The sequence below is a fragment of the Limanda limanda genome, chromosome 5 (genome assembly GCF_963576545.1).
Source record: "Limanda limanda chromosome 5, fLimLim1.1, whole genome shotgun sequence".
In the NCBI taxonomy this organism is placed as follows: domain Eukaryota; kingdom Metazoa; phylum Chordata; class Actinopteri; order Pleuronectiformes; family Pleuronectidae; genus Limanda; species Limanda limanda.
In genome coordinates, this window is record NC_083640.1 from 9,017,455 (window position 1) to 9,028,944 (window position 11,490).

The 11,490-nt window shown below is 40.5% G+C and overlaps 1 protein-coding gene and 1 non-coding gene across 2 annotated transcripts; both read right to left on the bottom strand.

Moving 5' to 3' along the window:
* Positions 1-303: 303 nt before the first annotated feature.
* On the bottom strand, positions 304-11,213 carry tmc2b (transmembrane channel-like 2b). The gene is made up of 20 exons (XM_061071053.1): positions 11,168-11,213; positions 11,001-11,042; positions 10,443-10,842; positions 9,500-9,670; positions 7,618-7,708; positions 7,430-7,511; positions 7,215-7,321; positions 7,023-7,121; positions 6,556-6,698; positions 6,317-6,464; positions 5,573-5,767; positions 5,275-5,454; positions 3,540-3,698; positions 3,228-3,356; positions 2,429-2,496; positions 2,060-2,299; positions 1,361-1,486; positions 828-906; positions 605-734; positions 304-515 (listed from the first exon to the last, which is right to left on the bottom strand). The coding sequence occupies exons 1-20, from the start codon at positions 11,211-11,213 to the stop codon at positions 304-306; spliced, it is 2,847 nt and encodes a 948-aa protein (XP_060927036.1).
* On the bottom strand, positions 6,112-6,183 carry trnaa-ugc (transfer RNA alanine (anticodon UGC)). The gene has a single exon. It is a non-coding gene; the product is annotated as a tRNA-Ala (tRNA).
* Positions 11,214-11,490: the final 277 nt, after the last annotated feature.

Below are 11,490 nucleotides of genomic sequence, written 5' to 3' on the forward strand. Positions count from 1 at the left end.
GTCATAACATTTGTTGCCATTTTTGCTGTAATACTAGTATTTAACATAAAGCAGTAATTTCTGTCTTTACACTTCAGCATCTATAGACTTTTCAGCTGTACAATAGTGAATGCATGTTTATTATACTAATACTTTAATGCCTCTCATATATGCAGTAAAATAACTATTATATATTATAATAATATAATAAATTAGTGAAACATTATTATTATCCATTGTTATTATTCCATTATCCCAGTGGTACTTCCATCCTCCATATCTTCATGTATCGTCCCAGTTTTGGTCCAAGACCCACGTCTCTTATTACCTTGGCCCACCCCGACCCCGACCCCTTCCTCTGCCCGGTTGAGGCCCCCTGGCATTTCCTGGGTGCCCCCCTCTCTGCCCTGGTGCCCGGGTCACTGGTCCTCTGGGGTTAGGGGCAGCCAGTGACACGTCCTTTTGCAGATCTACCCCTTTCCCTGCTGCACCGGGCCTCGTTTTAGGAGACTTGCTTCCCTTCTCATTTACGACAGCTGAGAAGACAAATTGCGAACAAAAAAAATCAGGTGCAAACTGACTGATAGCATGAGCAATAAAGGAATGTGTGAGTGTGTGAGAGTACCAGGTGGGGGCGGCTCCTCCTTGACTGGAGGCGGTATGAGAGACTTGTTTGGTAGCAAGTCCTCCAGGTCCATCATCACTTGATTAGTGCTGTCCTTGTTGTTCCTGCGGTTCTTCTCCTCGTCTCGAGCCTAAAGTGTCCATCCACAAAGCAGACCGTTTTTTATTTACTGAATATTTCACAAAGGGAAATTTGACAAAAAAGCGAAACAAAGGGGACTGACCAATTGCATCTTCTTTTTAAGGTCAATGTTGGCTTGTTGGTATCCTTTCGACACTGCGTTCAGGTAGTAGAGGGCCAATCTGTTATAGAATTACCCAACACTCTTTTAGGTGAAGGCCATTGTAAACCAGTCAACAGCTTAGACCACAGGGCAGTTTTATGACGTTCTACAGGGTTTTTAAATGTCAGACTTTAACGCCTCCTGTGGTTGAACCAAAAAAGACAGTGGTTGAAAGCAGATAATATGACGACAACAACTATGACCCGTTTCCCTACAGACAATAAATCATGCCATCAAATATTTTTTTTAAATAGTTCAGTCAGTTCACTGAACTTATAAATGAAGAGCTAAAAAATACAAACAATGAAAAAATACATTTTCAGGGACATTTTGAAGCTGAATTTAAGAGGTTGTAATGTGCTGTCTTCATACATGTCCCTTCCTCTACAGTACATGAAATGGCATTTCATCTCCTATTTAGTTTTCCTACAAACATAACACAGTATTTCACCTCCTATATAAATGATACATACACCATGAGGAGGACAGCAGGCATGATGAGTCCAGGGTTGGTGGCGTACGTAAAAATGTTCCCTATGAAGGCCGGTAGATCCTGGTCTATCGTCTCCATGACCACGTCATACATCTGCTCCTGACCACTGGAGTAAAGAGTCCAATACAGCTCATTGTTTGTTGCATATAATGACTCGATTAAAAGGAAGTCCACCAAACTGCTTATATAAAACAAGACATTGTTATTATACTTGAGCATAAATGACAGCAGATGAAAACTTGCTTTATCGACTTTGAAACTAAATCCATCACAATGCAATACAGATAAATAAATAAAAATCTTTTCCAAAAATGTTGACTTAACCTGCATCAATCTGAAAAGTATGTTAATCCTGCTATAACCCAATAGTATGGGGTGATCATCCTGCTGTGTTTTTAATGAACAGAACTAAATTATATGATATGTTTAACATATATTCGACATCTGAGGGAAAAAAGGCTTTTGTTTTCTCTAAGTGGTTTAGTGTCAAAACCTCAGGAGCCTAAACCACCAGTAAATTTGGTTGAATTCACTTTCGATGTTCTAAACTGTATTTAGTGTAGACACTAAAATACTTAAAACTTGAAGAATAACTCACCATGAACTATCATTATATTCTAATTGAGATATTAAATTATATTTCATCATCAAGTTGTCTACCGCTGTCAGTGCTGCTGACCTGAAAGGTCCACAGTCGAAGGAAGGGGGCATGGTCATGATAGTGAAGACGACTGGCAGCAGACTAAGGAACAGCACGAGCAGCAGCAGGCCCATGTAGAAGTTGTTAGAGCGCGAGGCCTTGAAAACTCGCTCGTGAGGAACATTACAGGACATCACCGCCCAGGACTGGTAGTACATCGAGGACAGCAGACGCAACACGTTCAGACCCACTAGACCTGGAGCGTAGAACGCTCCCATCCTGAGGAAAACACAAGCATTTTTCATTAGAAGGCAGCTTATCAAACTTAGACACTTTTGAGAATCCTTGGTTTTAGAGGAGAAGTGTGCAGACATATTTATAAGAGACATCAAATAAAGAGTGATTCACCAAATCATTCCTTGATTGAAGATAAGCCCAAGGACATTTCCACTGATGTCGAACTCTCCATATGAAGGCTGGTGAAAACACAAGAACCAGGTTGATACACTTTGCATTTACCCCTCTCTCTCTCTCTCTCTCTCTCTCTCTCTCTGTAATTAACTTCTCATTGCAATGTCTTCTTTCGCTCCATGTTAGGGATCATCTGACATGCCAGAGGTCATTGTATGGTATCAGGTTGACTTCGATCCAATACGAACTATACGAAGCGTATTAGCATTTACAGAATAATGTCGAGAATAAAATGTAACTAAATCAGAGGATTTTTTGTTTATTTGCATGCCGTGAATACAGTCAAATGTCTAGAGTAACGCTGGAAAGATGAGAACAAAGTGGACACTTTAAAATTAAAGTTTTTTTTCTTTTAAGAATAAATCAAAATACTAATGTTAATGCATATGACTGCCTCTACCAAAGGCCTTGTGTAAATGAATTGGTGACGCTGTGCTTGAGAATTGTTTTGAGCACACAAACACAATCACATCCCATCTTCTTTTCTTAATTCTCAAATGCAAACAATTTTACTTTATTATCAACATTTCCACTTTATTCTCAAAATGCAATGGAAAAAAATATTTTTCTTATGCTTGGCTCAATACCCTTCTGCACACACCACATAAAAATAATATAGTGTTTTGCGGGGGGGCTGATTGAAATAAAAACACAAATTCTTTATTTAATTTAAATCAAACAAACAAACAAAAGTAAACTCAGGTAATGCACATGCAGACAGACTGCAAGTACTCACAAATCCAGCCTCCAGGTCCCAGCACCAGCAGTAGTTGAGGAAGCGCACAATGACGGCTCGCAGGAAGTCACCAATAAAGATCGTCAAATAGGTCACTTGCATGTCTGACACAATCAGCTTCACAAATTCCTACACAGAAAAAGAAGCCAAAGAAATGAGATCAAATATGAACTGGCAAATGAAAGTAGACATTTGACATCAGTTTTAGGAGGGTAAGGTAAAGAACTGATGCTGCAAATCAAGCAAAAGTCTGCAGCCACAATTTGTAATTCTTCACTGGACAACAGTTGTCTATAGTCTGCCATTACTCACTATTCCCACTCCAGTCTCCCAGCAGGGTCCCCTGACGACATCTGCTGGGTCCACATTCTGAGGAGGCACGTCGGACGTGTTGAAGTGGAGGCTGTAGTTTGCATAGTACTGATTCGCAAGCCATTCAGTCTCATTCTTGATTGCCTTCTCTCTGTCCAACTAAAGAACAGAACATTTATCAAAGAATAATCATGGCCATGCAAACCTTATTTATGTCGCACAAATACACATTGATTATGTACAATACCACTTTCATATCTGCCTGTTAAATACAGCTACGGCCGGCAGCTCATACACAAGAAGCCAATTACTTTCAGACAAAGCCACACTGGTCCCTGTTTCCTTTGGTAAACCTGCTGGTGACTGTAGCTTTACATAAAGCCAACTAACACTGGAAGTATTATCAATCTTCTCTCTGGCTGACCACCAGCAAACAAATAACAATATTCTCCAATATCTCACGATTTAAAGGGACCATATTCTGCTCATGTTTGGGTTTATATCTTTAAGTAGAGTTTATTACTGGAAAAGATTTATGTGCTTGGATGTTCAGAAATCACATCACTTTCCCCACACTGTGCATTGCTGCAGCTCCTCTTATCAGCCTCTGTCTGGAATACTTGGTTTTGGCTCTTGTCTTATTGCTGGCCCACCCTGTTGTGATTGGTCACCTCCAGCATGTTTAGGAAATGTCCGCCTCCGGGCTCACTTTACCTGGCTTTGTTAAGCGGCGTGCCAGACTAGCAGAGAGAAGAATTGTCATAAGTACTGAAGAGGTGTTTCAGGAGCCTCTTGAGCTGTGTTGTCTGTGAGAGGGAGGAGCTCCCTTCACAGCAGACTTTGGGCTTTTTTACTTTGAAAACCTTTTCACACACACAAAAATCTTTATAGCACACTAGAGGATGGGCAAAAATTGAAAATGCATAATATCGGTCAGCGGTAAGAGCTGTCCCAACCTAGTATCTGAGGGCCAATGCAGTATTTTAAGAACAGGTCAGAAATGCAGACTTTTAGCTCTTAAATTGTAACATATCTACAATAATGAATTCTATAGCATATCTGAAGCTGAGCATCTCTTTGACTCTTGTCAAGTGAGACTTTTAAAGAACACTAACGTCGGGTGATTTTTACCAACGCGAGTGTGGTCATGGGATTTTCATTGTGTTGCTGCTGTCTGAATAGGGTGGGTCCTTGGGTAGCTTCAGTCTGCTCACTGACGTGATAGAAGGTAGGCTAGTTTCCCTGATCCCATCCCTGTTTTGTTCAATAAGCACGTGTTCGGTGATTTTCCCCCGACGCTAGTGATAGAGGGTAAAATATTTGTTGAATATAATATAAGTTGTAAATGATGCAGGGAGACTGTGCCTTCACCGGACATGTCCCAGGAACAGCTGGACCAAAGAACAAGTTCCCAGCTCTATTTTTTTTTAGGGAGTTGTTAACTCCCTAATTCTTCTCTAATTTAAGAGCCTTTTTATAGGGTCCCCCTATGATACCTTTTTTCGTTTCATGAGATGTTTTATTTGGGAAAATAAAAGAAGAATACTTCAAATTGCCAAGTATTGTTGTACATTAATATATTTTGATGAGAAGTATTTTTTATCGGGTATATTATATCGGGTAAAATGTAACCGACGTTAGTGATGGTGTTACTAATTGTACGTTAGTGTTCTAGGGTTACATGGGAAATATTAGGGCAAAATTAATAAAAATGCATAATGATCACATGTCATACCTTGGCATTGACCTCATCAAACAAGGCAAAGAGAAAGGTGTAAAGGTTTCCCAGGAAGAGGGCAAAGATTCGACCCAGCTGCCACTTCAGAGCGATGCGAGGGTGATAATCTTCCAACTCTGCAATGGTTTCAAAGAGAGGAGGACACACCAGCCCCAGCAGAGACATCACAAACTCCACCTGATACATCGGACAAGAGAGGAGGGGACACACTCTTATCATCAAGTCTCAGATCTGCCACATTAATAAATATCGCTCAAACAGACAAATCAAATTTCCAAGTTTAGTGTCAGCCTACCTCGTTCTTTTCAAACCATGAGAGATTATCTGCATCCATATTAGCAAACTCCTGAGAACGTTTCACCACAAAGTAGATGAGGTATCCACTGCCTCCCAGGCAGCACAGGATCATGAAGTTGGCGAGAACCCGGAGGAACCGTCGCAGATGGATGTTCTCGTCTTTCTGGTTCTCCTGTTCATCTACTATGGATTCCTACAGGAGGGAAATTGGACAACATTAAAATAAAAGTTCAAACCTGTTTTGTCTACCTTTTTTGCACTTGACATGTTCCAAATAATTTCATATTCAAATGAAAACCGTACTTAATCGGTTTCTTCCCCAGAGGCAGACTTTAATATATTCTGCTCAAATAAAGAAGTCTGTATTTGTACAGCATCTTACTAGTGTTGATTAAACCATTCATACATTGCATCCTTAGTTGAAGGACAAACCCTCTACCCCCTGAGCCCTGACATATTGTTAACATTACAAATTTTTTACAAAAGTACCAACATCAGTCTCCATTCACATACTGATCTCAGACACATTTCCAAGACTGGAGATGCTGGGGATTGAACCCAGGACCTCATACATGCAAAGCATGCGCTCTACCACTGAGCTACATCCCCACAATTTATGATTATTAGATTTTGGTACAAAACAGTTCCTCAAAAAGGAAACTCTTACTCTTATTATCACATTATTTAAACACAAATACACACACACACACACACACACACACACACACACACACCTGCTAACCTTGAAGCTGGTGGTGATGGAGGCAAACTTATTGTCTGCAGTCTCAGGATTTCCTATCAGGTAGTCCCAGCTGGTGAACATCTTCCAGCTGAAGGTGAAGTCTCCTTCCTCGGCCCCGTCTCCTCCTTCATTAGAGTTACGAGCCATTCTGAAAACGAAAACAAACAGAACAAAATAAATCAACTCTTTGTGTATATTCACGTTATATCTGACTTCCTGCACGTGTGCGTCTTGCCTACGTTCTAATGACAACCATCAGGCTGTATCCAAAGATGCCAACACCCACAAGCAGGTAGGAAAGAGGGAGTCTGAACTGCAGCACTCCGATCATTCGCTCGCTGTTGTAGAATCCGTAGAACAGAAAGGAGTACTGGCAGTATCCCTGGTGGTGAGGCGTAGAAATCAAATCACAGTCATTCAAGCAGATACAAAGGAAGTTTACCATTTTTGTTAAACAAAACTAAGAACATTTTAAGAATATTAACATTAAATTTTGATTTAAAAAAACAAACAAGGCAAAGTCAAGCTAAAAACAGGCTAATCGCTAGATAGAGTCATCACTTTACCCACGTCTCTGCCAAAGGTGCCAAGTATTTAAAATGCAGCTTTCATATATTGTCTTTTCTATCAAATAGATTTGTTTTTGCCGCACACTCTAAATGTCAGGATGGATAAATAAACCGATAAATGGAGCTGAGATCCTCACGCTAAATTCCAAGAGCACATCGTAGTCCATGGCTGTGGCCTGCTCCTCTCGGGGCACAGTTTTCCTTGGAATGGAGCCATAGGGCAGACCCATGAGGGCCTAAACACAGAGGAGAGGGAAAGGTGTAGGTGAGGGAACATGTACAATGTCTGCTAGATCAGGTATCATCATGTAATCTGACAACGTTTGTACCTCGGGCAGCATCACCAGACCAAACATGAACCCAAAGAGGATCAAGTTCAGACCATACATCCACCTCAGAAAAATAAAGTAGGAAGCCACCGATGACCCAAAGTGACCTAGGATTAGACAGAGAACTTGACTCAGAATTTGAAGGACAGCTAAGTAGAAAGAGCACCATCATATCGCAGTGATTATTTTTCAGATAAAATTGTTGTGGTACCAACTTTCTACATCTTTTATTTTCCTCTCCCAGGGTATACAGGCTGTTTTGAAGTTCTCAAAGTCACGTTTAAACTTGATCAGTTTCTAGGGGGGGTTAAAGTTTGAAATGGTTATTTCAACATTTTAAATAAACAAAATAAGCAGTTCTGTATTTTAAGTTGTCAACAAAGCTGTAACACGAACAGATTACCTTTGTCATCATGACTTTGTATGCATACAGCTTCCGGCCTTTGCCTTTCCCAAGAGCGCCTTCAAACCTTTCAACAAACTCCTGGGCCTCCCTGTGTGACCAATCAGAAGACAACACAGAAAACCGTGACCTCTCCAACCAATGAATGCAATGGTCTGTGGTAACAGGATGTCAAAACAGAAGGGTGTATTATAATTTACTGATTGATGACTAGGGTTGCAAAGGGGCGGAAACTTTCCGGTAAATTTCCGGAAACTTTCCGGAAACTTTCCATGGGAGGTTAAGCTCGGGAATTTGGGGAATTTTGAAAAAAAAAAAAATACGCAAATAAAACACTGAGCAATAAAAACATCATTCAAAACTCTATTTTAAAGATGTATTGAATGAAGGACATGCTGCACGTTGAATTTCAACCCTCCACTGTGCATTCTTCCATCACATGCACAGATAATTCCCAGCATCCTGCACACTACAGCAGGGCTATTGAGGCCTGCTGTAGTGTGCAGGACTAGTCAGGTAAGTTTCGATGATATTACTGGGGAAAATATATTAGCATGCTGATTGAGGATTGTTCATCTGTTCATCTAGCCTATTTCCATTCATTTATCCATCAATTGTAAAATATTTTTAAAGACGATTCCAATTGTTTGGAACTATTTATATCTCTGGCATTGCATTAGCGTTTTTTTTACAAACTTTTTTCTCATCTTATTCAACAGAACAATGCCACGTGCACTATCTGTGGAGACATTTCACCCCATCCAATGTAGACGGAAAGGCTTTGTACATTTGCAAATACTGTGCAAAGACCTATGTTAAGAATGACACAACGATGCAGAAGCGTATAGTCAAGTGCCCAAAGTTTCCTCAGGGCTCAAATCAGCCTATGACAAAACAAAATGATTATATTTATGTCTGTATATGACAATGTAAATACAGATAGTATAAATTACCCACAACATTTCCAGTTTATTCCCGTTAATTCCCATGGAAAGTTTCCAACTTTGAATATTCCCAGAATTTTGCAACCCTATTGATGACACACTACTACTATGACTTGGCAACTCAGTCGCTCACTGCATGCATTAAACAGTGTCAAGCTCATGAAAAACCTAATGCAGGGCGCTTATCGGGTTCCCTTCCCAGAGCCTTGCTTACATAAAGAAACATACACCCACACACACACACAAACACACACACACACACACACACAAACACACACACACACACACACACACACACACACACACACACACACACATTAACCTACAACTTCTTGACCTGAGCGAGGTGGCCTGAACTGTTCGCAGCCTTTTCACACTGAAGGTGTCTAACAGGCTGACCCACAGTCAGCCTTGTGTTTGTTTTCCTGAGATTTCTCTTTCTCTTGTCCATCTAACGTTTGAGATGAACATGAAATTGAAATAGAAAAAATTTCTAATATCTGCCTGGATCTAATCAATTTCATAGTTTTCAGAGTCTGATGGGTTACTTGCTTCAGCTCAGTCCTGCCTGTGACAAGTATTGATTTGTATTAAGACAAACCAGGGTCGTAGGAAACCTGCTCTGACCTCTCCCTAAAGCATCCCTGTTTTAAAAAATCCAATAGTTTTGACTGTCTGTAGATTGCAGCACTGACAAAGAGAAGTATCACACACCTAAAGTCAATGAATCAAAGTTTTAATAATGCATGATCAACATCACATGTACACGACATGAGTGATGCTAGGCATAGAGGAAAGTGCAAACAAATAAATAGGAAACAAGCAAAACATAAAAATAAAATAAGAACCAAACGCAGGTGCAACAACAAAAAACAGAAATTACAGTTATGACGAGTGTGTGAGTTACAGTTGGCCTCTGTTTGCATATTTGTTTTTACTTGAGCAGTACGAGCCTCCTCTTCATGCGCCACGGTTTGTTCCTTAATGTAGCCATGAGTTTCTTCTTCTCCTCGACCTGTTCCTTCAGGGCTTCGATCTCTCCCTCCGAGAGCGATTCATCATCGGAGTCAGAGGAAGAAGAGGAGCTGCTGTAAGGGAGAGAGCTGTCACTTTGACAAGGCACTGCACCAGAATTACAACTTATCTCTATGAACAACTGTATAAAATAGAGGAACCTAAAATCTGGATGACACAAATGGCGACTAGCTGGTGAACAATGTCAGGCATTTAGCAGATAAGGGGCTGGATATTTCCCTCAGGATGTGGTGTTGACCAAAAACAGAGCTTAAAAGACAGAACATAATCTGATAATGATGTCCTTCTGTCCATTACACCATTAACTCTGACATTAACCCACCATGGTTAAATGCTCGATTCTACATGTCTACATAACCTGACTAAGGTCAGAATACTCTAAAGGTCTTAATTCGGTTATTGCTTATTTCCATTATGACTAATCCGGTTACGGTAATTGGGTTAGCACCGGAATACTTCTGTGCATATAAATGAGTGTTGTCTTTCCTGCTTTTTTCCCCGGAGTTGCCACAACAATACAATCATTAATGATTTCAAACAGCTAGTTTAACTAATTTCCTCAATGGCAGCATGCATTCTACTGTTTGCCACAGGGGGTCACAAAAATCTAAAAATTACAAAGCAAACGCACATTTTTATTACAAAAATAATAAAAATCGTACAGGCTGTGAATGCAGGGAAGCTTGAGACAAATGTTTTGCTATTTGGATAAACATTTTGTCCCTTTACAGTTTGTCATCTTCCTTATTAAATGACACAAACATTAGCTTCATATGACCAGAGTCTGTCAGGTATTTGTGTGGAGCATGCAGGTATGTGAGAGGCAGCTCTCAGAGAATACTGCACCTGTTCGACTTCCCATTCTTCTTTTTCTTGTCCTTCTCACCATCTTTATCCTTCCCTTCTTTCTTTTTAACATTCCCCTTCTTCCCTTTATTCTGGTCCTCTTTCTCCTTTTTGGACGCCGCTCTTCCTCCCTTTTTCTTCTTGCCTCGGTCGTCTTCGCTCTCCTCTTCGCTCTCCTCCTTAGCGGCTCTCTTCCTGGAGGCCTTCGATCCTTTTCTTTTCACATTGCGATCGTCTTCCTCATCATCTTCGTCGCTGTCTCTGGGCCTGGCCTTCTTCTTTCGTCCTCTTTTCCGTGGTGCCTCATCCTCATCCTCCTCGTCTTCCTCATCATCACTGACCCGTTTGGCTCTACGTTGTGGTTTGGTTCTTCTGTTTTTACTTCTCTTCCGGGCCTCGTCTGAGACACAAATATACAGTGTGTGTATTTGTGCACAAATGGCAGAAGCTTTCACCCACTGAAAATAATATTTATACTCTCTTACTATATTACAACAAGTACAAATAATAATAATAATTTTAATAGTAATGCATATAAAAAATGTCTCACAGTCTTACCTTCACTTCCACTGTCTGACACAGCATCAACCTCCATCCCAACTGGAACATTTGAACGAAAATATAAAAACCCAAACTCAAATCCAGCATTCAAATGATTACTTTTTCAAATCATTATCTGAAAATAAGGTGAATATTTAAAGCTGATATAAATGTGTAATTCTCACCATCTTCAACGTTGATCACGGTATTGTTTTTCCTCTTTGGAGGCATCCTTCTGTTTCTACTTCAGTTCTCTCTGTCCTCTGCTGCTCACTTCAGACTCTCCATTCATGAGTCACAGGTGTAAGCAGGTGATACACCTGTGAGGGTATCATGTCAAAAAGCTAGGTTGCATACACACACACACACACACACACACATGAGCGTAGGCTGTTCAGTGCCCTGGCTCCTTGACAACAGTCAAAGACACTCAGTCCATTGGATGATAATCTGGAGTCAGGGGAGGAAACAGAGTCAGACAATGGTATTGTCAATCAAATGGCTGATT